Consider the following 27,555-nt stretch of genomic DNA (forward strand, 5'->3'; position numbering starts at 1 on the left):
TTCAAAAATAATCTGAAACCAATAAAATCTTATAATGTCATAATCCAATAATGCCATAAACAATACTCAACACTTTAATTAGATAAAGAATATGGATAATTAGGTATGTGTAGATATAATCATAGTATAAATTTATTTCGGGCCATACTTTAACACTACCGTTGACTGAAGATACATTACTGATACATATATCTTTAGTCAACGATATTGCGATCAACTTTAAAGTACCTTCGATAATAAAACGTGAAAAAAAAAATATATATATATCACTTTTTTAATAATTTGCAAAATGTCTTCACGCCTTCTGAAAACGATAAACAATAGGTACAGCAAGCGCTAATGGAAACCGTGATTATTGATTCTAGTTCAAAATACATGTGTACTTAGTTCAAGAGAAAAACAAAAATCAGTCATCTCACAGTATTCCAATTGTAAGATGAAACATTATAAACTATTCCTATGGTACACATGATACAAAATAGTAGAAAAATTGCGTTGAAAAAATTATCGAAGTCGCGAAAAAAATTAGGTTTAACAATCACTATGATTATGTGTAACAAGAGTAAGCTCAAGAATGATAACCATAACCAGTTGACTATTGCTAATATGTTAGAAATGGTATTTCAACGGGGGCTTTAGTTTTTGTTCTAATCAACATTCCCATCTATGGTGACAAAAGTTAGATATTTATAAGCTATATGTATAATAATATTATAGCTATTATAAGATATTAATCAAATCTCCATTTATTTCCTGTTTCGGATAACGGAACTGCAATTTTTATACGAAAAACATGGGATTTTCTATTATTCCTTCATGAAGAGTCAATTTTTTGCGCTGTTCTTCGATCAAATTATGAATGTTGATAGGAACCCTGAAAAAATTACCATTATATTAATAAAACGGTGAATTGAAAGTAGTAAACAAAGAAATATGTAATTAATTTTAAATAACGATATTCAGTTTTGATATCATGGTATTAAAAATATAAAAAATTCGAGAATATTGAAAGATTTTTGCGATAGTTTGTCAGGAACTTACTCTTCGGTGTGAACCCTTGCTCGATATGCAGCCAAGTGAGCGTAATACGTGGGTGCCGGATAACTGACGGACCGTGTACATCTCGAAAACATGTGACACAGATAATACGTTAACTGCTCAATCTCGTCTTCAGACATCTTGCTGTCATCCCAGAGGCATCTATACTTTGTAGGTCTAGCCATACCCTGAAACGAAATAGCTATTATTTCTCGAGTCATTACGAATCAGTCAGGATCTATCGTTTTTCGCGTGAATATATCGCGATACATGGATCTAATTCTGCTGGCAGTCGATTTTATTTCTACTTAATCTACCGAGGCGTCAACAAGTTGAAAAGTCGACAATGAAGATTATTTCGATGAGCCCCGTGTTGAAATATAAGAAACATCAAACCTGAATGCTGGCATGCGACACAAGGTAAAAGTCGATGTGTGAAGGATGCGTTATCATAGTATCTACAACTGTCCCAGCTTGCACGTTGAAATTTTTACGGGCATCATCAGAATTTCGTTCATCTGTGGGAAACAGGCGAACGTGATGCCTCTTTTGTACGACCAAAAACGTGATTGGTGGTTTGTAGTTTGCATTCAATTGCCCGCAAGCTCTTTGAATAGCCGGTAGCTCTCGGCTCAAGACTTGAGCAAACTGACCTTCACTTACTCCATCTCTGCAAAGGTGCATATGGATATAAACAGAGTGTGATTGAGTCGATACATTTAATGAACAAATGCTGATTGAAATACTTGTGGATATCTTTTACCTGTAGAAAATGATTTGCTGAGGCTGGTAACCAGTTGACTTGTAAAAGAACAATAATTGTTCCTTTACCATTCTTTGCAGGTCTAGAATAATCTCTTCCCGAGGTGGTTGCAGCTGACACTTGATATTATACTTGAATTGTGCTCTTGCATCATGACTAGCTGCTACCTGCAATTACGTTACATATGAAATCATAAGAACATACCTCAAAATTACTTCAATTACTCATGTCTATGAGCTGTAGTTTTAAGAACAGATATTTCAAATATCAGTAAGAATATACCGCAGCTATTGACGGTACATCAACGGCGTCTGGTGGAGGATGCGTTACATCGGCGCCGATAATTATGCAAGGTTTCATGAGGCATTTAGGTCTGTAAAAACAAATCGATGTCGAACAATAGACTCAAAATATTTTGCACATAATTATGAAAATATAATGTGAAAGTTGATGCAACATACTTGAGATTATTATCCATTATCATGTGATTCACACCATTTAATTTTGAATTTATTTTTAAGAGAATGTTGGATGTTGTTGCTTCACTCAGTCGACCAACAGTTCGGGCTTTAATGCACTGTGTTAATACCCCTATATGGATTTCTGCCGCTTGCTTCACTTTACCTGTAATAAAATATATTTAAAGTACCAGGCTGCAAGTGAAAATAAACTTACATGATATATCTTTAATACAGTCAAATATTAGATTCGTAACGAAGCTTCAACATAATATTTTGGTTCAAGAGCAAACAGAGATGTTGTAGCAGAAACTTACTGTATGCAGATCCACGATCAGGTATAACCACAATGATTAATTTTAAATTTTTGTTTTGTTGGAAGAAGTTGTTGATCCCACGAACATCGCGCGTTGGTGGATCCAATGTGACAAAGGGTGTAAGTGCTTCACCAAGATTCATACCACATTTTATTGCTATAACCGATTCAGTGCAGTTAGTTACTAATTAAAAGACATATCTATGTAATATTAACAATAGAAACAAAAAGCATAATTTTATGACATACTAGAATCTTATTAAAAAGAAATTACTGTAATTGAAAAATGCGTACCATTTGATATCAGATCATCTGCAAGTCTGTACAAATCATTTTCTCTCGTATATCTGCCGTTCAGATTAAGAATTGTCCAAGTTTTAGGTTGTAAGTCAGCAGCGTTACTAAATCTCGATGCTCTCCATGTCCCCCGACTGACTCGAACTTGCCGGTCATACATCAATACCGGTGGATCAAGCACTCTAGCAGGCACCTTTTCAAATCCGCCCCCGACAGATAGCCCAAACTCTTTCACGCAAGGATCGTTGTTGAAATTGATCGATGCAAACTGCAGAATAAACAAATGCACTTATTCAACCATTCATTTGTAGTTCACTTCTATTTTTGACTGAATCAGTTTCTATATGAATCAAGGAATAACACTATGTCGAATTTGATATTCCTGACATGTTGTTACATGTCATTAATTCAACTATGAAAACAGTCCGTTGATAGCAGCCTACTGATTTGAGTAACTCTTCATTTTGAAAATACAGTTTCCACGTGTTTATTGATTTGTAATATTAAAATAATAATCTCAATAACTCACCGCATTCATAATTTTCTGCTTCCGGATGTTAGTACTTGTAGCAGCAGCTTTAATCATGTTAGAGGTTTGTATTTCGTCCATTTTTTTTATCGTAACTTGACCAGGAACGATTGTGCATAGCTGTAAAATTGAGATGGTACGTTTGAACAATCCGAAGATTTTAATCACATGATTCACAACTGGCATAATTTTGTGGGATAACTACTTCGGATATTTGTATTTATCTGTTGTAATTTCACTTCAATTACAAAGGTATATCTTATGTAGTAAAAGAGATGTCATATCATTCTATATACCTCAGCTGGTACATAGATCTGTCGATTGCGTCCACCAACCCAAACACAGGGGAGTTCTGGGTTTTTAATAGTATAGTTCTTTTCCTTCCGAAAATAGTCGTAAACAGATGTTTTACTTCCATTGTCCAACGTGAAAATGCTATTCACTGCACTTTGCATAAGATCATTTATTCGCTGGGTTCGCTTTGATGTGGGATGTCCAGGAATTTCGTAAATAACTTTTAATCCTGTATACAAAATCACAGATTGCACTAGTGTTATATCGTATTTTATTCACAGTATGTAATTGATTACGATGTAATGAAATTTTTCACAAACCCTTGAGTTGCTTCGCAATGTTTATTTTATTGTATTCCACGTCCTTTGGGGAGAATCGAGATCCACATATTTCTCGCATATATTCGACTATATTTATAGCTTTCGGAAATCCTTTGTGGGCCACTGCATGGTCAAAATATTCAAACTTTCAGTAACTACGTAGGTAATATATGCGGACTTTAGCCATATAATAACAATGTTTTAATGGTTTTCCCGTTTTCTTACCGTCAACGTTTAAGTATGGTTTCCAACCGATAATAGCTGATTGAAACATGCCTACCCATAACTCCATACCGTTTCCCAAATCTACGATATGACCTTTTGGAGGTTGAAAGAATGATCGACCGACCTGTAGTTGAGAAAGTTTACAGTTACAAATCAAAGTTTGATTGAATCAAAGTCAATCACAATTACAAATATGTTTACGTCTATAATTCATAAGTGATGGAATATTCTTCATTGTAAAATGGCAATGTAAATGTTTCATTAGATCACATTCAATTACCTGTACACATTTGGAAGCAGCCCCGTGGCGTAATACAACATCGATTGCTTGTACTGCAGTTTGCTCAATTTGAGGCATGCCGGGAGCAACACGCGGCAACCACGAAAGATCGATATCAGCAACTCTGGAGATGACCACCTTGTATGTTTTGTTTTGTTCGCGCTCTGGATTGTACACCTCAATCTCCGCTTTCATCTTTTTATAAGAATCATAAACCAGTTATAGTTGCAAAGTATTTAATCCAACAGACAAATAAATATGTACTTTTTCACATTCTCACTTGTTGAAAATCTAATTAAAAGACAATAATCAATATGAAATTATAGGTACTTACACCGTCGCCAAACGGAAGTACTCCGCTGCTGTATAAATTTCTCCTGCCATCAAAAGCAGGGTGTCGATTGGGGAAATATTTTTCATGAATGGCGTCGTACGTTCTTCGTAGCATGAATTTCGGTTTATCAGGATCAAAGGAAATATCATAGTGCACGGCATGCGGATTGAAGTTTGAGTTAAACTTCAGTGACACTACATTTGCTTCTACTACAATCGGTCTTCCCATTGTTCCCGCTTTAGCTGGATTTTTACGACAGGGAATCAAGCTCATTTTAGCTATGCCTTCTTGTAGTGATTCCACAGATTTTGCAGAATCCGTCTGTTGACGAGAACATTCATTTTATATACAGTAATCCAAACTATTAGCATTAGTTGGAATTACTTTAGCGAACATAAGGAACTTAGCAAACTGTTGTTATTCGGTTCGTTTTTCTACCTGCTGTGGTTGTTGCTGAGGAGTTTGACGAGGTCCCTGTTGTTGTGATGGGCCTCGTTGGGGTGATGGCTGTGGTGGTCCTTGCCTTGGACCTGGTTGTTGCGGGACCTGCTGTGGTCCAGGCTGACAGGGTCCCGGTTGCTGTGGTGGTCCTTGCCATGGACTTTGTTGTCGTGGGACCTGCTGTGGTCCAGGCTGACGGGGTCCCGGTTGCTGTGGTGGTCCTTGCCATGGACTTTGTTGTCGTGGGACCTGCTGTGGTCCAGGCTGACGGGGTCCCGGTTGCTGTGGTGGTCCTTGCCATGGACTTTGTTGTCGTGGGACCTGCTGTGGTCCAGGTTGAGGGGGTCCCTGTTGCTGTGGTGGTCCTTGCCATGGACTTTGTTGTCGTGGGACCTGCTGTGGTCCAGGTTGACGGGGTCCCTGTTGCTGTGGTAGGCCATGTTGGGGCGATGGCTGCTGTTGTGGCACTTGCTGGTTTCGCAATATTGTGCCATTTTTATCGATGTTACACTGATATAACTTTTACAGATACATAAGATTGTTCATTCATACCTGTGGTTGGCTGCCAGGTGCCTGAGGTCGAGGTCCCCGTGCAGGCGGTGTTTGAGGTCGAGGTCCCTGTGCAAGTGGTCCCTGAAAAGGCGGACCACCTGTCGATCCAGCTCCACGTCCTGGGCCTGGAGCCTGTGGTTCAGAAGTGGTCCCTCTACCTCTGCTTCTGCCTCTTCCTTTAGGATGAGGGTCCTCACCTCTATCTACTCCTCTTGGAGGTGGTGTCGAAGAAGTTGAAGGTGGGCCACTTGGAGGATTTTCTGGCGCTGCTTTTGGAGGAGGTCCTGGCTCTGATACAGTGGCTGCAGGCTGAGATTTAGAGGCCTGGCCTGTGTCTTGCTGTTTTCCCTTCTTTCCTGTTGAAAATAAAAGAGCATTCATCATCGTTGGTCACAACCTTTCACTTCGTTGTATCAAGGCTTGAACAATTTGAAGATTATCATTTCTATTTGATGAATGTACTACATGGTCATCACATAAATTGCTTCTTTATTATCTTGGAATAGCGATTGTCGGTTGATTAAGTAAGGATTCAAGAAATTTGTAAATCATCTGTGATAAAACAAACGCATATTTAAGTTGGAATGATTTTATTTCTATTGTATGCTTTGGTGGACAGGTGGATAACAATCCGTAACCAGTGCTAAATAACATTAAATTGAGACTGAGCTGCGATCACTAGTTTGAAATTTTATTAAAGTGATGGTTGTCCAGGTTCGTTGAACAAAACACAGGTTATTAAAGCATATATGTCATAATTTTGATTTCTTTTTCAAGGGACAGATATCAAACGTTGAAGACATAATTTTGTCGAATCTAACAGGTTAGCTGAAATATCTTCTTAATCAAGAGATAACAATTATGTGAAGATAAAGGTTATGTTAAAAAAAATGTCCTCGAGACATTTTGCTTTGGATTTTAGGTATTGGTAATATCATAAGCGTAATGTACGTGAGATTGGATGTGTTGCGACATAAAGTGAATACAGTTGATATATTTTACTAATATGTTCAATGCATATGTGCGTAGCGTTGAGTCTCTGTGTCAGACTGCCAGCACTTGTTTAATCGCTGAGCGATCGAAATGAACTTTGCTGCTCTGGCATTTCACATATTCCACATATACCGCAATGAGTGACATTATTTTCAACATTAACTATTGCAGGACCACTTGCAGTGACTAGCAGTCCAAACTAGTACGTCATATTTGCATGTTGAAAGATGATAACGCATCAACTGACACGCCGAAATATTATTTTATGATACAATGTTTATATGAATTAGATTTTGACACGCAAAGAAAGTTGGTTTTAGAAAGTATATGGTCACGGAACAGAGATTCAAAACTATTTTTTGTTGACATTGTCTATATCGTAGGGACGAGTCATATCGATGAGATTAACTGGAAAAGCTGAAATAAAAAAATTTGTCCGACACGTTTGTGATACATTTGAAATCGAACATGGTGATAAATTAGAATTAATCAGAGATGGCACTGGATTAAGAGAATTTAAACCCGGAAGGTATGACAGATAACCAATGTGCCAAAAAATTTTACTTGTCGGAATTGGCACGACAGAGGTTTATGAAAAATCTTGTTTCTTCCAAGCATTGTAGGATTGTACAAACATACAGTCGTTACAGGTTGGCATATTGTAGATGGTATGTTGGATCACGAATGAGTAATGCTCACTTTGTCAGCAACATAATATTGATTTTTCGAACGTAGAACACGCGTTGTAACGCACATGATAATCGGTACAAACAAGAAATTGGAGCATAGTGTATAATTAAATTGGAATAAATCTGCCTTTTACAAGGCCGTGCCTTCAGTGAAATAAAATAAATTACATGTGTCACTTACCTCTCTTTTTCGTCATCTCGAGCTATGTGTAATTATATCAAAGGACCCAAATTTCCGGGACGAATATCAACGGATGTTTGAGAAGATTGGAAAACTTATTATTATAATATTAGTTTAGTTCTGGAATCCTGTCCGAACCGCGTACACAATTTTCACGAAACTTTGGCACTCACTGATTTCGTTGCCAATGATTTTGATCACACACGTCGGGATTTCACCAACCGTAGTAAACTGACAGGGTCGACAATACGACTAATCTCATGACGCCACTCGGATGGCAGTGAGCTGTCGCCCGATTTCGGAACGCTGCTGCAGTACTGCAGATACATTTCGGAACGCACCCTGAGAATGTAGAATGCGTTCCGAAATTAGCTCCCAGTGCTGCCAACCATGTTTTATACCCTTCGCACTCCTACGATGCACCGCCGAGATTGTGGGTAGTTCTAATTGGTTAAATTAACGAAGTAGTACTACGTAAATTAGTATCTCACCGACCGAGCAAACTCACCCTTTTTCTTCCTATATTAAATAAACAGACAAATAGAAAGGGTTAAAATTTCGACGGTGCATCGCTCTTTCGTAGTGGAATTTAGAAAAGTTACTCGTAATCCAAAAATCGTCCAAGAAATGTGTAGTTTTTTCGACACGTGTTACTATTCCCACATTTCTCACATTTCTGGGGCCAAAATGTGCCTAGTTAAAATACTTTCTATCATTCCGGAAAGAATGAGGAGTAAAACGAGTCATCGTAAGACTGTTTTCATGCAATATTGAGTTCGCTAGACGAGAACTAGGATATACAATAATTTCGATCAAAGATGCTCTCACGATCAGCTGGCCACACGGTCGAGCGTTCCAGATTCGCTTTTAGCGACATTTGTTTTAGGATCATCGGGCCACTTTCTAATATCCTCAGTCGGCGCCGAATGTGTCTCGAGCTCCTTTTCTGAACGATGTACGGAAGTTGGTAACTGGCTCGTACTTACCATCAGGAAAACAGTATACAATGCTGAACTTAAGAACGGCAACGCTCGAAGGATGGAGGTTTCCACAAGATAATGTACAACTCATCGTCAGTTACCGTACAAAATAAATACGCGCGGGATCTTACTGGTGGCAACTTCACAATGTTTTTCTCGTAAAGGCCTGAAGATTAGTACGGACAGTCGGCTATCAACTAATGGCAAGATGGTCTCTTGGTAAATGATTTTCATTATTCTTAAAATTAAAAGCCGAGACCATCCGAGAACTCAAATATCCCAGTACAAAATCAAACACATTAAATTCTCTGCCGTTTAAAGATTCATACGGCATTGTTGAAATTCTCATGATTAGGAACACTGTCATTCACATTTTACTGACAGCCTTTCTATGATGGTGTAGGCAACCAGGCATACTGCAACGCTTCCGTGGCAGCATCGAAACACGAAACCGGTGTGCGGTCAGCATTATATCTGCTGGCGTTTCTCACAATTTTTTGCGATAACCGTAATCTGCGCATAGAAGAAATAAGATTAGTTGTTGAAAATAATAATACGTCATGAGTGCCGCCTCTATCGCGAATTAGTTGCGATCCTGTTACAGTGCAGATTCTGTCAATTAATTATACTTCCTCAATTAAGGGTCTGCGTCAGCTAATATGTAATTATACGAGCGATTGATACTTTCGTAACTAGTTAAAAAAGTTTCACGATGGCTGATCGGAAGCACCCGTGGTTAATTGATAAAGCCGCCGAAACCTTTCGATCGCAGTCGAACTTTGATTTGAATGATCTGAAAATTGCGTTGTTCCTATACTTGGGTTATTCGTCATTCACTTGTGAAGTCAGTATACAACTGTGAATAATAATCTACCACACAACTGACATACGATGTAATGGTAAAGAAATTGCTACCTATATCCGTAAATACCGGCGCCTAGTGTTGCAGTGACTTTAAGTTTATACGAATGATTAACTTCTGGACAATTATTTGAAAATGTTTTCTGTTATCTTTCTAGCATTGTGTGCCTTGCACTTAAATCCATTATACGTCAGTAGATATTTTTTTTTATCACGAGCTCTTGTTGCGCTGGTAGGAGTATTTAATTCCATGATAATTTCACCCTTTACCTCGTAATCAAATACCTGAATCAAATGTTTTCGACTCGAGTAATCTAGACTCCTTGAAATACTTCGTCGCTTTTCGTTTAAAATACCTCAACTTGAATTAAAATGAGAAAGCAGCAGTCTCTTTGTCCATAATTCACTTAGGAAGGTGTACCTTTGGATTTGATGCTTCTATCTGGAACTCGATCGCAACACTGGAGTGCACTTGATGACGATCAATACTGGACAAAGACGATCTTCGTTCTTATTGCGATCGCGTTATTTCATTTGAGAAGAATTACTCTCGCGAAAATTGGGACAGATTCTAAAAATTCATGATACAAGAGAAACGATTAGGTATAAATTAATAGAAAACCAAATCTCCAAGTGTCAAAGCATTTCACTTTATTGGACGGTAATTATACACATATTTCACTCACGCGTGGTGAGTCATCGAGGATAATTATCGACTTGTACGCATTGTCTTATACGGATATTAGAAAGGTTTGGCATTTCGTTTGTTTGAATACCATGTTGAGACATGCAAATACCCACATTCTGTATACGTAATAAATATTGAATGAATTGAAAAAGTTTTGGAAAATTTTGCAGAAGGTTCTAATCCAATATTCCGAACACCCCGAAACTTTTCCGACTGGTGCAAGTTTGCGATACGTGACAAAATATCATACTCGTATATATCATGTAGTACAGAGTTTCGTTGTTTTACAGACAAGACCATCCGCTACATACTTGGATGACTTTGTTCGTAGCGCAAGTTCTGTGTTGATTTAGGAAATTTCCCTCCTAAAATCTCGCCTGCAGAATTATTTATAAAACAGAACCTGAACTATGAACAACCTAGTTTTTGTGTAGATACTTAAATTTTCAATAAGGTTTTTTTTCGAAGTAAACACTGTAGAAGATATATAAATTAGCTTTGTTCTGCAGTTTGTGGAAAAGGCAAAAATCATGCGTGATAACGATAATAGACGCAGAGTTTTATATTTTCTGTATCAGAGTCAAGTGTGGGGTAAATTTCAGTACCGTGAAGGAAAATATTTTATTTCAGTGACTTGGGAAATTGCACCGTTTAGTGAAGAAGTATTTTAGTCCAAAATGCAACAGATCTCAATAATTGTATTAGGTAGAATTTGTTAATAAAATAATATTAAATTCGTAAAACGCTATGCTAAAGTGTTATTAAAAAAAGGTTGATACCTTCATTCCTGTTACATCCACGTCAGAACTATCAATTCTCGTTATTAAACGAAACGAATGAAATTGTTTTTTTTCCCCCCTTTTCTTTTGACCGGAATTCTGATTCTTCGATCTGCACGTTTTATTCCCAAGGTACTTTGCGTTTTCACACTTTTTCTAATATTGCATTTGAAGAATAAAGGGTTTGAAGTAGCATGTCATTCAAAAGTATACCGCCCGCTGTAATTTGCCAGGTAAATGACACGGCCTGGTGAAAATGCTGACGCTTTCCACGTTATTGCTCAATCCAAGAAGAAAATTTCCCCAATTTGTTCAGCGACACTTTCCCCGAAATCGTAAGTGCCAGCCAAAATGTAAATGGCCTGTTTCTAACGGTAGCAAAAATTTCTTCGGTAGGGGAAATCTCGGCTGGTTTGGCATATATAACAGGAAAACCTCGACTCACAATGCAAGTTCGATAGTTACATTAGCCTTGTGAACGTGTCGATAAGCGCCAACTGAACATGAAATTCGTGAGTCTTCCCGCTAAACCTGCAAGCAAAGGATACTATTTTAAAGAGAACAACATTATTTTAGTTACACCCTCATAACGAGATATTTAATCCTGATTCGCGTCTCGTTGATTTATATTTTATCTACCCAGTTAAAAAACACTCGCCATTCATTCGACCTGACTAAGTTTGTTTTCCACATTTTTTTTACAGGCTGTTTTTCTCACGTGCCTTGTGGCGTCCGCTTACGCTGTCTCTGACCAGGAGCAGCAATCCGCAGAGCAGCAATCCGCAGATAAAGTTGGCGTTGAAGAACTCGGGTTGACTCGAGAGCCGGAGATCCACGTAGACGATAACGGACATTTTACACTGAGGTAATTCACTATTCCAAGTGTACGTGTAAAAAGCAGCCCTCATCCCCTGCACGTCCTTCTCCCATTCTTCCGGCAGTGTGTATTTTTGTCCCCTTTCCGTGCTCCGTACGTATATCACGCCTCACATGTCGTAGCTCGCAGGTGGCGTATTTTTCTCGGGTAATTCTTTCACTTCACATATTTTCACCGAGTTTCCTTCAGATAACGTTTCACAGCTCCTGTTTACGACCCCAATCTCCGGTCTTAAAGGGGAACTTCTCTACCGAAACGGGGCGACCCGACTTGCTGTTCGAGTCGTAGGCGCGATTTTATTCGATTGACTTTAAGAGGTGGTGAAAAAATTTCGCTTCAATTCACAGTGATTTTGGTCAATAAACGAAAATCGTTTCTCTTCCTCCTCGAGCCGATTTTCATTTTCCATTACGTCAACGCCGTCATCCGTCCGTCATGCATGCGCTTGGCAACATGATAATGAAAACACCCTTCCTAGACGGTGTATCAGGCTCGTGTCACTTATGAAAATACCTGCCGCACCCTCAATCACGTGTCTCGCACCCTGCGCACCCGTTCGAATCTCACCTATTGCCCAGAGTTCCGATTTTTTGCACCACAACTGACAAATTGCCTGTATGCAAACCTGTCACCTTATTTGTCACGCAAGTTGACGTTCGCCAACACATATACGAATAACTTTCAGACTCACGGACGACGATGGAAGTATGTTCGAAGAAGAAGGCGTTGTTCTGACAAACGAGAAGACGGGCGAGGAGGTAGTCATCGTGAAGAAGGGCGTGTATTCCATCCCGGACGAGAATGGAAAACTCGTGAAACTGGCTTATGACGTTGACGAGCCCCCCATTGCTTCCAGCACCTTGCAGAGAAGTCGCAGTCAAATTCACGCCCGGTCCTCCAACTGATACGGCGCTGCACCAAATATTAGAGTGAACGTAATTTTATTGGTTTATCAGGTGATTCCTGACATTGACCGATGTTGTTGAGTAAATAAAGTGATTTCGTGTTTATGTAAAGCGTGTATTTGAAATTCAAATTTAATCATAACCTACATCCGTTCATTATCGACGTAAACTTAAGACATTGCGCTGGCTAAAGAAGCATGCAATTGCGTTTTTTTTTCGCATCTAGGTACAACAAGTGGAAGATTATTTTTTTTCTCACTCCACCTACTAAGGCCGAAACGCTAACGGTTCTGTGGTTAGTTCGATTCAAACCGTGGAAGATATTGGGGAGCTGAGATATACACCAGAGCCGTTTATTTGAACTTGCGAAATCCATTTGAATGCGATAAGAATCCACGCCTATTGCCGAAACACGCTTCTACTAATCTCGAAGTTTGATGAGGCTTATTAGCACATAAATGTACTGGTCGTGAATCGGTTTCGGGGAGAAAGATTCTGAGAATTATACAATGGGTGAGGACAGAATTAATGCTTTGGGTCTTGCGGTTTATTAATTTGATTTGTTATGTAATAAATATCGCAGATAAGTTGCGTATTTTCAGGGATCTTCGCCTTCTTCTCAACTTACTCGCCGAGGAGTGACAAATGATTATGATTAAAACTACACGTTCTCTCTTTTAACATTGATCACAAATGGGAAAGCGAAAACGATCAATCGTGAATCTCAAAGTGTCAGGATGCGGCCGGCTGTTATTATAAGTGGACGCAAATTGAATGTTCATCAAATTTAACCGTGTTTTCGACATGTTCGTTTATTGTAGATTCCACTCTCGTATAAATGTTCGCATTGAACAGGTGATGAAAAATTTCTGGGACCTTGAGACTAACGAAGACGGTATCGATAATGATTCCCCGCCTAACGATAAGAAGCTTGTCCTTTCTGCTGTACGGCGCTTACATCGGCATTACATGAATGGCATGTAAAAATATTTCCATCGACGACTAAAACGAGAATAAATAATCCTTTTAAGTTTCCGTTCTGTACGACGATTCAGTCGCGAACTGACGTATTACGCAAAAACATTTTTCCTCAAGCTTCTTACGAATGAGACGATTACGAATCACTTTACTTCGCGCTAAGTGTTCAAATTTTGTATTTCTGAGAGAACGAGGCGACGCAAAGCGCGAAGCGGGTTCTTAAAATGGACCGATTATGGGAGGTCTAACACTTTCGTCCCAATAAGCTCTAAAAATCTGTCTACTTTATGAGTTCTGAATACGGGACTTTACCGTCATGACATAGAAATTTCCAGGGTGAGTTTGCGCCCGTTAAGTGATTATAGGCTACAAAATATGCTTCCGCATCAATTAGCATTTAATTATATACTTTGAAAGACAAGTAGAACCCCTCGGGAGAGTTTTGTTTTCAACTTTGTAAGGCTGGCTAGATTTTCTTCTCTTTCAACATCAATCGTAAAAGTTAATGTGCGGCACAAATTTAATGTCAAATCGCGAAAAGCGATCTGTGTTATAAACTGAACAGATTACAGACTATTCCATGTCATGTGAGACACTCTGGACTCTTTCAATACACGAACTTGTCTGCAGTGTGCCAAATTCCTGAAACATAAGTGTCTGCAATAGGTAAGTTTAACTATGGGATTCATTGACTGACTCGACAGGCCCCTGAAACTGGGACAAGGAAAGACGTTAAATTTGCGATCTATGCAAAATTGACAAGGATTATTATAAACGACAATGATTAATGGCCAATTTATTCTCGGTATTGACCTCAACATTTTCACAGCTGAAAGTCGGACGACTGATCGAACAAATGTTGTCGAGAATCTGCCGAATAGATTTTGAATTGTATTTAACGTTTGTTGTAAACGACATCCTTGCGTCCTTCGAACGAGCCCGGAAGTGTGGGTTACCTCTTAGCTTTTATTAATATCCAAGGTCGCAAACAGGAATCTAACTACGTGCTCGGGTTCACGGGTGTCATAATTACTCATAAAAAAGGTACGTTAACCCAGCGGATTCATCGCCGAAGCGGCTTGAGCAAGAGCCTTCGTCTAGCCTGAAGCGAAGTTGTGAAATTTTTGTTCTATCCAACTTCCGTGATCGCGGAATCGTTCAGGAATTTACTTAGCTTGGTACAGGCCTAGTGCCAGAAGCATGGCCGTTATACAAAAGCAATGGACCTTCTCATATTGCGCGAAAGATCCGATTAAACTGGCGCTTATTATCAACTTTGAGGACCAACTCTGAAGTCCACTTGCTTTGTTTCGCGTCAAATTATTAGGTTCAACAAATTCCTTAGCGTCAGGAAATTAATTGGATACTGCCGGTCTGTCTTCACTGAATTTTCGTTCGTTCTACGGTTTCAATCTGCTTCTGCTAAATCCGATTGAACGAACACAATAGGGCTAATTACTTTTAACCCTAAAAGTTCACGCGAAAAAGCATGGAAGAAACTTGACACAAGCGTGAGCACCAGCTGGAAATACACCAATTATCGAGTCCATTCCAGTTTACTAATTTGCTAATCACCTGGCTTGGTATAATTTACAGTTCTATCAAGATCCCTTCGATGCCTCAGGCGACCCAATTATTGAATTCCGGTACTAATTGGTCTGGTAGACCAATTAAACTGTCCCCATACATTTGACAGATAAATTCTCGTCCAAGGTTGTTTTTCGGGATTCTATAGTTCAGCCGTTGGTTTCATCATTCGTACACCCATATCGCGTATGCATTCCGATGAGCTCAACCAAAGCAACTCCTCGCTGAATTTTAGGTTGAACCAGATAAGTTCGGCGGTTTTACCGATATAAAGAAATCCGCAGAAGCTCATCGCTATAGTCATCAATGTCACCGAGGGGAACATTGAGTGGCTATAATAGGTGAAGGGAAGGTGGCTGTGGATTTAGATTAATTGCGCGGTTGACCGTTGACCTATGTAGTTGACAAATAGGACACCCATAATGGTCTCAGGAAAGTTAAGGTCTGAGTTTCCAATCCACCCTTGTAGCCGTGACTACGGTGGTCTAGTCCGATAGTTACCAAGATCCGGTGGTTTCGTAATCCTGTACGGCAAGTTAGTTTGCACCAAGGACTGCAATTATCACGCATCGACGATCTAAGTTGGTTAAATGATCGCTATTGTCGAGAACCACCGTTTTTCACGGAAGCCTTCGGCTTTAACAAGTCAATATGATACTTGGCGATGGTGAGTCGATACTTTTCGCACGTGGCGGCTGGTAGCTCGACCATTGTTCCGATCACTAACACGTCTATAGTCGAAGCTCGAGAACGCGAAACGTCGAATGAAGTATTTGAAGCGTGAATCCGGTGAACTTTTATATTAAACTTTCTTTTATTCACATTCTTTGTCAAAGGAATATTTTATTATAAGTCGAAACATTTTATTGACAAACAAATAGGACGACGTAGAGTCGAGAGGGGATACTTTCGGGATAATCGCGTGCTTGATAACCATGCACCTCGAATGGAATCATTTTTACCCAAAACTTCTCGGCCGCTTGTCGACAACCGTTGATGATGTTTGGTCAGAGCCTCCCTTGCTCTAGCCTTCTCTCAAATTACCGAAAACTATCCGCTCTGGTCTCTGGTTATCAAATGTCGTCAAGTTGAAAAAATTACGCACTCGAGGCTTTGGGGATGTGATCACCCTCGACTATGTATCCATTTTCATCGGCGGTCCAGGTCTCCGTGATCTTTTCTCCGTTAGGGCTCTCGTAAGTTTGGGATCCGGATTGGATCAGGACGTGGTCTTTTCCGTCAGCAGTCGGCTTCAACGATCCCTCACGCGTTACGGTGATTCCATTTCCAGTTCGGTAGCTATAATATCGAGTAAAAGAACGTAGGAAAAATTTTAGTAGACATTCTCTTCACTCTGCACACATTTAACGTAAGAATTTCCACTTGGTCTCAATTGCACACCAGATGGAAAAATGAAATTTGAAAAATTCCTCATTCTCACGTCAATGCAAATTGTCCGAACTCGTCGCGGCTTTCGTCGAATTGGAGCACCGGAATTGGCGTGGATACAAATCCTTGGGGTGCGGCTACAGAAACGGCCACAAGGGCAGCGAGGACCAGAACCTGTGGATACAATGAACTTGAGCGAATGGAAAAAATCAGGATGCAAATCCGGCCGAAGAAGACCACTGATATTATACGTTGGCCTGCAGTTAATTCAACTTGATAATAGATCTGCCGTCGCACTACACGAGAGTTGAATGCGTGCGAGTTGGAACGTAGTCGACGGATTATAAATTTTCCCGTGCAGCCCGAAGAGCGAGGGTAAAGAGTAGTTTTGACTATTCGAAACTGTCATGGCTCGAAAATTGCTGATAACAATTCTTGTCACAAGTGTGAAACTGTACTCACAATTTTCATGTTGGGATAAAAGGTCGTTGCTAATGTGCGTATCGGCTCGAACTGTTAAAAACTCTTGTAAAACTTGAGTATTTATAACGAACAGAAAGAACCCTCGGGACAAATGTCGTACGTGCACTTCGGACGGATGAACATATATATATATATATATATATATATGTATTACAGCGATCAAAACATGTCGCGCGATGTGTTTTCCAATGCTGGCTTGGACGAAATTTGAAATCCGCTTGAATGTCGATAGCTGCGTATAATTTTAATGATTCGATAATTGCTCGGTTTCAGTGTGACTATCATGGTAAGTATTCGATTATTATGTAAGTGAACGTTTGCAGTCGAAGTTTGATCGACAACGTATAATAATTTACCAAGAATCAATTTGTCTCAAACTTCATGTTGGATTTCAGTCGGTCACGTTTTACTCCAAATCATAGCAGAGTTAGCCAGATGAAAGTCTTTTTCAAGACTCCTACTATAGACAACAACTCATTTTTGTTTAACTTCTTAGTTTGGATGAAATCTGTACGGAAAACAAAAATGCACGTTATGGTGGCTAACTGAAATTCATGTGATCTTGTAATTATTCATCGATTTCATTGGGCATTGGATGCGTGCAGCCGTAACCATTTTCTCAAGATAAATTATTTGTCTTTTTTATTTTTTATCCACTGATGGTGATACACGAAAAGTATAGGTTGTTGTTAAAAGTGACTTTAACTAATTTCAAAGCAGGTTTTTAGAATAATGCCGGTCTGTCGGTCTCGAAAAACCCACGCAACGATCTTGTCAAGGTTTTGATGGAGAAATTTTAAATTTACAGGTCTTTACATACAAGTTGCATAAAAACTTGTAATTTCGGTTTTTTTTTTAATATAGGGTACCATCGAAAAAAATCAAAATTTGAAGTATTCGATGCATGCTGATACAATTTAAACGGCGTTTACAAAAAATTGTATATAAAATACCATAAAACGAGTAACATAATATATTTTATGAAAAAAGGAAAGTATCAATGACACAATGTCTCCATTGTACATTAAGTGATTAAATCGATTTGTAAAGTCATAAAAATTACAACGAAAAATGAAATAATTAATGCTTATGTTGTACGTTACAGTAATACAGCCTAATGTGAGAATGATGCTTACCGGCATGTGAATTGTGTGGAAAGAAAATTGTGATATTTCGGTGTTAAGAACAGAACGATGCATTTCAAATATGAAATAATCTAATCGAATTCATTTTAACAATTTTGCGGGGACGAGAATTTCAAACGAGTAAAAGAGTTCGAATCACGCGTATTTGTTCGGATTCTCAATGCGCTTTGGTCGTTAAAATTTGTCTCGAACTGATTTCCATTTTCGAAATGAACGTCGCACCGCGGTTAAAGCTACGTAGAAAACGTTTTACAACTATCGACGCGACGGAAAATTTGAATTGGGAAAGTGTACGATCTGTCGCCCGAGGGAAATTTTCGCCCTGTGTAAACTGTGTTGACTGTGTTGTTCGTCTTGCAGTCTCGGGTAAAGTGAAAGGGGTTATTTGGTGGTAGTGGTTAAATAACTGTGAACGTTTAGAAATAATGATCGGAGTTTCATTGTCGTATAAATAGGAGGAAATTTTCAATTTGACCGACACATTACCCGCAGCCCGCCAAAGAACCCCATCGGTTCTGTTCAAGCCAAGCTAAACTTTCATCATGAAAGTCGTGAGTATAACGTCATATTTGTGCGTAGAAAGAAAAATTTGTTGAATCTAACCCAAAGTGGCTGAAGAAAATTCTTGTGATTTCGAACAAGCATCGTTTTATCCAAAGAGCGAAATTCTTATTCTGACAATTTTTTTGGTTTAACGGATCACCACGTTTAGTTAAATAATAAATCAACACACATTTCCTTCGTCATATTTGGTAATATTCAACAAATTCTTTCTCGGTGCTAATATTCAGTACACTCCTTGTTTTCCTAAAAAATACCTACGAAACAAAACCCAAACGAAGAGCCAAGCTTCGGGCTGATTATTATCAGTAAGAGCATTCCGAGGTAGTTTTTAACGCTGTTTCGTTTTCTGGGTCTATAAATTAACCGTCCCTTTCTCTCGAGACAGGCAATCGTCCTCGCCGCGTTAGCCGCCGTCGCCGTGGCTCGTCCTCAGAATCAGCTCACCCCCGGAGTCGTACCCATCCTGGACTTCCAAGAGACCCATGACGAGTTCGGGCAGTTCGCTCTGAGCTACCTTACCGGCGATGGAACCCAAGTATCCGAACAGGGTGCTCTGGTCCCCAACTCCAAGGAAGACGGATTCGTCCTCGTAAAGAAGGGATCCTTCAAGTACTACGCTCCCGACGGACAGTTAATCGAGGAAACGTGGACCGCCGACGGCAACGGCTTCCACGCCGAGGGCAGTCACTTGCCGGTGGCACCTGACCCCAACGCGGCCTCGTAGATGATTGTTAAGTTAAATAAACGTGGAGTTGACGTAGATATAGACGGTTGAATAAAAATGTTTTAAAAAAGTATCCAACGAAATTTTTTTTATTATCGATAAATGAAACCATTTTAATAAATTACGATTTTTACAGTAACGAACGACTGTATTGTCTTGTTGTTATTGAAAGAATTTTGAAACAAACTTAACCGATACCTCTTGCCGTTTTCAGCTTTTGTTGAAGATTTCATTTTCATTTATTTATTTATTTTTTTTCTCGTCACCGTTGTAAAAATTACGTCGCTTCGCGCGAACAGCTTCGCGGAATCGATGCCTGAGTAGGAGATCGATTGGCTCGTTAATCGTAACGTGGATTGTGACAGAAATTTCGACCGCATCATAGAACCTGGATATTCGTAGCCTCTGTTCGTTATGACCTAAGGCAGTTCGCTGCATAACGACATCGAGCTATCAGCTATTTTCGAACCGGATGAATAGGTGAGTGTTACCGAACGGAGACGATTAAGTTGATAATTCGTGGTACGTCACAATAGGCTTATGAAAGTTGTTTGAACTTTGATTCCCATCTTTTCCACCGGCTGGTTGACCCAAGGATCCGTACGATTAAAAACAATATATATTAAAGCAAGGATGATCGGTGTATAATTAAGGGTAAAGGTCTTGCGATTTCACGTGCACACGTGCATAATTATTATATTGGTAGTGTTCCGTCAGCCCCTGCACATTCTTTTCTTTCATGTGTGTAAATATACATATACATATACATATATATATATATATATAATTATATACATATATTCGATATCAGGGTCAGTGCTGGTGAAAATTTTAACCGGTTTCAATTCCCATTATACGCGATTTCGAAAGGGGTTCGTGGTCGATTCATAAATTTGAAATTTTGAGGCTGATCTTGCGACTGATCGGAGCGTGTAATGTAGTAAGAAAGTGAATTAGCACGGCTTCGAATAGTGGTGTCAATTTGGCGTATAATTTATGTCGTCAGAATTAGGCAAACAGCCCGAACGTACAGAGTTGATCAATGTATAATAGATAAGATTATTAAAACGCGGCGATATGTTATTATCGCGTTATTACCAAGAGCCATTTGCGCCGATATGCTGATTTCAAAAGACCACAACGCTGCACCCACTCCGCGACTTTATACCTTTTGCTGCAGAGTTTCATACACATGTCGTATTTTCAAGACGCTTCATATTACAACCGCGCATCGCCGAGGCAAAATCAGGATGACGGCCATTCCGGGACTTGCCTGAGGCAGCATGGTCCATATCACGTTAAACTTAAGTTCGTTCGAGCAGTCGCCTCAGTTGTAACATTGCGCAACTTGAACGCGAAGATGCTCCGTCTCTCCACGTACATGTATACGATACATATGTGTAGGTAAACGCATGTGTATACGTATATTACACCTTGTATCGCCAAGTGAAGTGTTTTTAAGGTCGCCGTCAACGTTACTTTTGGTTGCAAACACTCGCGATGCTGTCTACCGTGAGAATTTCATCTCGGATACCGTCTGAAACTTTAAAGCCTGTTTGGACGGTGTATGGCGCATGTAACTTAATTGTTTAATCGAAACAGAAGTCGTTGAATTGGAGTGAATTTTTTTTTTTTTTTTTTTATTTACATTTTCATAGATTCACACCCTACGTAAATGTAAGTTGTCTGCGTCTGTTTCAGGAACTATTGAAAAAGGATGGACGATTTCATTCGTTATTCGTCGAATTTTCTCGGGGAGAATCGTTTAATGCTCGAGAAAAATTTAGACGGAACATCAGGCTCGACGTCTTTATATAGAAAAAATAATGATTCAAGATGAGAAACGAAAGATCATTGCGATCCATTTCCGAAGCTCGTGACGCTTCAATGCTTCCGGCGAGCACTTTGTCGACGCAGATGGATAGTCCGCTGAAGCTCGAGTAGTGTCTGTGTTTTATTTCGAAAGCCGTGAGACAGAATTGAGACAAAATCTTGACGGGGAATAAAGAGGAAAGAAATGGCAGTTAATATTGGATTATCCCTAAACGACGCGCTTTCTATGCTAATGGAGCTGTGATTATAATTCGATTTATGAATTGCCCGTCTTCCGATAAGTACTCGGAGATTCGGATTTCGTACCGTAAGAATGAGTCGACCTCTTCCAGAGCTACGTTGAAGCGAAAGTCTTGAATATTTTTTGTCGACAAATAAAATTTCCTTTTTGGCATTCCAAAAATACAATACAACGAGGTACCGTTTGAGATTGGAATACATATTAAATTCTAGCAATTATCATTGAAACAGGACTAAAAATGTACAAGTTTTTGTGAATTATAGGTAAAAGTTAAGTTAATCTTGGCAATTTATAATAATATAATATTCGCAAGAAAAGGCCGTGGTACGAAAATTTACATTTACTAAACTACGCGATGTGACAGACGAATAGTTATTGTGATGTAAAATTAAACTTCTACGCGATAAATTTACGTCGACTAATGTGAGGAATTGTGGATTTTTTTATACGTATAATAATTATTTTTAGAACCGAAGGTTATTCGAGGTGGCAATCCTTCCAGTCTTCCACGTGTTAATTGAATGGGAATAGAATGGGTCGAGCGAATAATCTCTTGGATGCTTTCGCCAGTTCGAAAGATAAACATTTACGGATTCCAGAAACGTCCTTACATCGATTCAATATTTTCGATTCACCGCACCGTTGCCTTCTCACTTCGGCCCTGCTCTCGACCTGAATATCGATGTATCGAACTTCATGGGTAACGTTTTGCACAGTAATTTTGCGAGACATGTACAGAGGTCGTGAACCAATTAAACACAGGAGCACCAGGGACCGGAATATGAATCAGTTGTTAGTATTAATTGGCAGATGATCAAATCGGCCTTGCTTAACGCGAATTATCACATCAAGACACGCTGTTCGCTCGAATTTAATTACAATAGAACGTCTGGTGCAGAGAGTGAAATTCAATTCCCCGAGTTGTCTGCCCAACTACGGCAGATTACGTACGATTACATTCAAAATAATACTTACAAGCAACAATTGTCGTCGAAAAGTCTTCGCTACGCGGACCACGTAGGTATATTTTTAAGACGTTTTGCCGATGGCCAATTGTTCCTTTTCGGGCTTGTTCAATATTCTTCTGCACTTATTGCATTCCTCGGTAATCGGGCATATGAATAAAAAAAAATCGCATGTACGCGAAGGGTGGCATGGCAAAACGGTGCAAGAGCCAAAATATTGAAAATACGTTTCAATTTAGAAAAATTAAAGAAAAAATCGATACGCACGTCCTTGCAAAACGACATGACTGCCAAAAATTAATTCGTGAATTTATAAATATAGTTGGCACTGCAAAACGGTGCGAGTGCTATCGCAATGATTTTCGAGTAGAGCAAAAAACTCTCCCAAAATTTTATTGATTCATTTGAAAGGAAAATCTAAAAGCACTCCTCAGAGTTTACGAAGCTCTTCCAAATGATCCAAACCCCATAACGATGGCATTTACACCGTTTTGCCGTGGCACCCTTCGTGTATAGAATTTTTTACAAAAGCCGAGGTGCGGAATGCCTGGAGGGTTTGAATCGTTGCATCTTCGATCACCTTTCGCCATTAATTCCACTGTCCGTCAAATCAATCAACAAGAAACGTCGACTGAAAGGTGACGACATGTAAAATTGTAGCTGCACGAGGCGTTATTATAAAGTAATAAATATGAAATGTCACCTGCGTGCATATGAAATGTCTATTTTCTCCAGCGTTTCTGCAAATTTCTATCATCCCGCTGCCGATTATCGTTCAGTTTCTAGCTTACGCGAAAGCAGTGATCCTCCCACGTATCCGAAAATATAACAATGCCCACACTTTCGGTTTCTGATATAAGAAGATGTTCCAGCCAAAGGTTCTACGAAGAAAAGAAAAATTATTGGAAAAAGGGTGAAATATTACCGGAAAAAAGGACAAGAAGAAGTTGAAGCGAGCGGCGTGGAACTGCTTTTACAGTTTCTTTTACGCCACTGGAAGAAATTGTTTTTCTACCCCCATCTTTACTTGGTTATGAAAATGTTAAGTGAAATTTACCCGTCCGAAGGTTTCATCGAGGGTTTTTGGCGGGAGGCTGATAGCAGATGGTCTCGTTTAAGCAGATCACGTACGATTCTCCTTGCGCAACAAAATGGTAGCGAATCATGTCGAGGTGAATCCGTTCATCGCTATTTGTCGGTGTAAAGAAACGACCGCAATTACCTTCGCGGAAAAAGCGATTAATCATTCATGCGAAAAGTCGTCTCGATTTCAAAGCCGTTTCTGCACTTCCAGTTGTGCTTTTTTTCTTCTTTTTTTTCCCACGAACTCGAATGCAGTGACATCGATTGAAATTCGATCGGCAATATAAAAGTCCGGCATGTACGACGAAAAGATATATATATATATATATATATATATATATATTATATATATGTATGTATGTATATATGTGGCGTAATTTTTTTCCGTCCCACTATATTTTTGCCTAGCGAAAAGGTGAAGGAAAAAAAAGTTTGCCTGTCGGCATTACAAACGTGACAATACTTGGCGAATGTAAGGATTCTCATTTAGCGATCGCGCATTTTCCCTTGAATGAAGGAAAAATACGCACAATGCAAATGCTTGTACGTACCTATACATGTTTCGAAAATTTATTCGACGCCGACAATAGCTGGTGGCGTCTGTGCGGTTCGCATCACCTTTAGCATTAGTTTTACCATCAGTCGAATTCATTCCGTGACATGAGGCGTTGCGAAATTCATATTGAAGAGATACGTACTTGAGAAATCGCTTCGGTTGAATATTATAATAATCTTTTAACATTCTGCTTTCTTTTCCACTTCAAACGTGTGCGCCATCGACATTTGCAAACGCGCTGAAGACTTTTACGAGTAGCGAAGCACGATTGAAAGGTGAGGAAAAAATATGCAGGTAGCTTTGTACCTGATAATATGCAGAAAATCAAGAGGTCGATGAAAATTTCTTTTTCATATTTTCCCCCTTCTTTCCCAGATTTTCAGAATGCAGTCAGCTATGCAGAATTCGACTTTCGGTATAATCGTAACAATTGGTGCTAAATCAGGGCACAGCAGACAAATTCCGGCGATTCAAGCAGACCGAACAAATTTCGGAGTCCGTCAGGTGCTTCTGAGTGAAAAAGGCGCATCCGGTTCGAAGTGTATTAAGGATCAAAGTCCCGTTCCGCAAGAGAATATTTCACGGGGTGCGTATCAGTTGACCAGCGAGTCAGGGCGATTGGGGTAAAAATTTATCGCAATACCACTAATTGCGTTAACTTTCGCACGATCTGCGGCTCCGAGGACGGACGAGCTTGCGGTGATCCCGTCTGACCCGGGAGAATTTGATATTTAAGAGATGTCTGGCGGAGGCGAGCGAGTCGGCAATCGGCCGCTAAACCGTGTCAACGAAGAAGAAGGTGTGCCTTCGAAGCGTTCGGCCGGATCCGACATTGCGTCGGGTCGTTGCAGTGGAATATTCCGCAAGCGGCGAGCTGCAGCGTGCTGTGAGAAAAGAAAGCGAATTTTTTTCGCCGCTGGGATTACAGGGTTATAAATCACGAGGGCCACGAGATAGATGTATCACCAAATCTTCGAGGCAAACACTCGCCGTCGGATCGAATAATTCTTTGGTCACCCGATACACTCGGTCAGATCAGACGCGAGGCTGTTGGCTACTTTGTTTTTATACCTATGTATATTTATTAGCAGCATGAAACGAGGGTTGGGAGACTTTCGTACATGCTCGTCGATCCTTCTAGTGGTAAGATGATCGAATTTATTTCCGCGCTTTGCCTTCGAAGCTCATGTTAGATTCAAGAAGAGAGAACTTGAAGGAGCACCGTTTTCTCAGGGCTTAGCGAGTATTTAATTCTTCGAAAAAACAAAGTAGAGAGACAAGAGAAACAGCCTAAGAATACTCCGAATTATTTATAATATGTATATCACGGATCAAAGGTTTGTTCATTATTTATTGTACCGTAGGTGATGTCGCGGACAGGATTTCGCAGAGAATTTCGATGCGGGTCCTCTTTTCATGGGATAAAAAAAAAATTCTCAAATCAGGCGGGATTTTAAATTCCGAGATTGTTATTGCCTCGCAGACCTCTCGATCGGGAGGGAAAATTTTCAAGGTATTCTTTGCGGACACGCGTATGCTCAATTTTTCAAACTCAAACTCGATCAAGCCCGCGATCAGAAGCTCGTTTCGATTATCGTTCGAAAGAGGACTCGGAAAAATACGCAAAAGCTTCAACCGGGACTGGCGATCAACAACTGGAATGCTTGGATGTATGATTACTTGAATTTTATCCGCAGACAAAATCTCCGGTGGTAGTAAAGGACGCTGGCTGTTCGTGGGCGCACATGCAATTTACCGGGTCGGGGTAAGCTCGAAAAAGTTCAACAATTGCCACGTCGCGTCGTCACGCAAGGTAGAAAACAGCTTCATTAAGTACTAATTTTTAATCTCCCTAACACGACTCCGCAATCTCTGGCAGAGTGGTTGTCGGACCGAATTATCACCGGACACTCTAATAGCACGGACGGCGAAACGACTCCTCGAAAACTTTTGCTCAAGCTTTTCATTTGCCGCAGGACTGCATCTGCTTGCGATAATCTCTGCAGAGCGAAGAGATAGTCGAGGAAATAAAGCAATGGACTGTCGATTTTTTGAGCAGTAAGACGGACTTTAATGCGGTTTTTTGCATTCGATTCGTAAGAGCGCCTACAAACTTTGTGAACTAAATTGATTAATCAATTTTTTGAAAATGCATTATGGCATTAATAATATGCATTTTGCAAGTGCACTTGCAAGAGACACTAAATAAAAAATTTGCAACTCGGTAAATATTAATGGAAATGAGTCCAGTTTTGCTACTCGGGGTTTTTGGGGTCGCTGAACACGAATATCGCCACGGCAACCGTCTCCGAGGTACCTGGTGCCCAGGGTGGACAGTATCAACGTCTTCTCCTAGAGTTTTGGCGAAAATTGTGATCGAACAAAACTCTAGGAGAAGACGTTGATAAGACGTTGGGCCGTTTTTAGTGCTTTATTTCCTCGACTAAGACCGGAGTTGAGCGTCGAGGATGAGTTTCTGTACTTATATTCACGACCTACGCGATACGACTCGCCTGCATTTATAACCGCCGTATAGGTGTAGTGTAAACGAAGAAAAATACCCCGTGTAACGTGTACAGTCACAGCACGTTGCGGTCGTTTCATTTATTTCGCAGACAAGCATTTCTCGGACGATAAAATATCGCGGGAAGCCTTTTTAGACGAGGGAAATATACCCACGCGGAACAACAAAGGCAGCGAGTAGCTACGCGCTTCTCTCCGTAGGCTGATTCGCCATTATTGCAACGTCGATAGTCGCTAGTGCGAACCCTAACAATGACGTTATACCGCAGGAAATACAGTCCGGCTTTATTAACGCCGGAGTTTTCCCGAACAGCTGAAAACCACCGTCGGAACTAATGCAGCCACAGCGCGTGCAGGTATAATGCGAAATATAATATCTCTCGTTTCGCAAACACGCCGTCGAGTTCTCGTTAAAACCCCGTGGAGAGAAACGGAGCATTCAGCGGATTGGCAATTCAAGCATAACTTGAACTCCACAGATCGTGCAGGTATAACGATAATTCAGTTGAATATGGAATGCAAATGTTATCAGGATGTCATGGGGTTTTTTTTATTGCCATGCACGGTACCCACTTTCGTGTATTGGAGTTCCTAATTAAAATCAAACGAGCATCTTCGAACACGTAACATGTGGTTAGTAAAACTAAGGTACAAACGTCGAGCGTCTCGAGACTTCGTTGATTA

General features: G+C 39.9%; 4 protein-coding genes across 4 annotated transcripts in view; 2 read left to right on the forward strand and 2 right to left on the reverse strand.

Moving 5' to 3' along the window:
* The window catches only part of LOC124223010 (uncharacterized), a 51,270-nt gene extending 38,359 nt beyond the window's left edge, over nt 1-12,911 (forward strand). The window contains exons 3-4 of the mRNA XM_069134345.1: nt 11,723-11,883; nt 12,581-12,911. Coding sequence (XP_068990446.1) covers nt 11,723-11,883; nt 12,581-12,800 — 381 coding nt within the window. The 3' untranslated portion in view covers nt 12,801-12,911. The remainder of the gene's footprint in view (nt 1-11,722; nt 11,884-12,580) is intronic.
* AGO2 (Argonaute 2) lies at nt 115-7,990 on the reverse strand. The gene is made up of 17 exons (XM_046634423.2): nt 7,711-7,990; nt 5,848-6,203; nt 5,293-5,766; nt 4,855-5,175; nt 4,521-4,715; nt 4,241-4,364; nt 4,016-4,138; nt 3,698-3,924; nt 3,402-3,521; nt 2,870-3,140; nt 2,577-2,732; nt 2,263-2,425; nt 2,084-2,174; nt 1,802-1,968; nt 1,435-1,708; nt 1,042-1,226; nt 115-874 (listed from the first exon to the last, which is right to left on the reverse strand). The coding sequence occupies exons 1-17, from the start codon at nt 7,724-7,726 to the stop codon at nt 781-783; spliced, it is 3,357 nt and encodes a 1,118-aa protein (XP_046490379.1). The 5' UTR covers nt 7,727-7,990; the 3' UTR covers nt 115-780.
* A 3,393-nt stretch (nt 12,912-16,304) lies between the features above and the next one.
* LOC124222991 (endocuticle structural glycoprotein SgAbd-5-like) lies at nt 16,305-17,225 on the reverse strand. The gene is made up of 3 exons (XM_046634572.2): nt 17,217-17,225; nt 16,807-16,928; nt 16,305-16,664 (listed from the first exon to the last, which is right to left on the reverse strand). Exons 1-3 carry the CDS (start codon nt 17,223-17,225, stop codon nt 16,463-16,465), a joined length of 333 nt encoding a protein of 110 aa, XP_046490528.1. The 3' UTR covers nt 16,305-16,462.
* Nucleotides 17,226-18,924: 1,699 nt separating this feature from the next.
* Nucleotides 18,925-19,670, forward strand: LOC124224829 (endocuticle structural glycoprotein SgAbd-8-like). Its single transcript, XM_069138180.1, has 2 exons — nt 18,925-18,933; nt 19,332-19,670. Exons 1-2 carry the CDS (start codon nt 18,925-18,927, stop codon nt 19,668-19,670), a joined length of 348 nt encoding a protein of 115 aa, XP_068994281.1.
* Nucleotides 19,671-27,555: the final 7,885 nt, after the last annotated feature.

This window comes from Neodiprion pinetum, chromosome 1, assembly GCF_021155775.2.
Source record: "Neodiprion pinetum isolate iyNeoPine1 chromosome 1, iyNeoPine1.2, whole genome shotgun sequence".
Lineage (NCBI taxonomy): Eukaryota > Metazoa > Arthropoda > Insecta > Hymenoptera > Diprionidae > Neodiprion > Neodiprion pinetum.

Excerpts from the sequence above, each read along its gene's own strand:
- AGO2 (XM_046634423.2), bottom strand. Across the intron at positions 2,175-2,262 it reads ATAATGGATAATAATCTCAA|ACCTAAATGCCTCATGAAAC; the intron begins GTATGTTGCATC and ends TTGTTTTTACAG. Across the intron at positions 1,709-1,801 it reads CAGCAAATCATTTTCTACAG|AGATGGAGTAAGTGAAGGTC; the intron begins GTAAAAGATATC and ends GCACCTTTGCAG.
- LOC124222991 (XM_046634572.2), bottom strand. Across the intron at positions 16,665-16,806 it reads TTCGGACAATTTGCATTGAC|CTACCGAACTGGAAATGGAA; the intron begins GTGAGAATGAGG and ends TCGATATTATAG.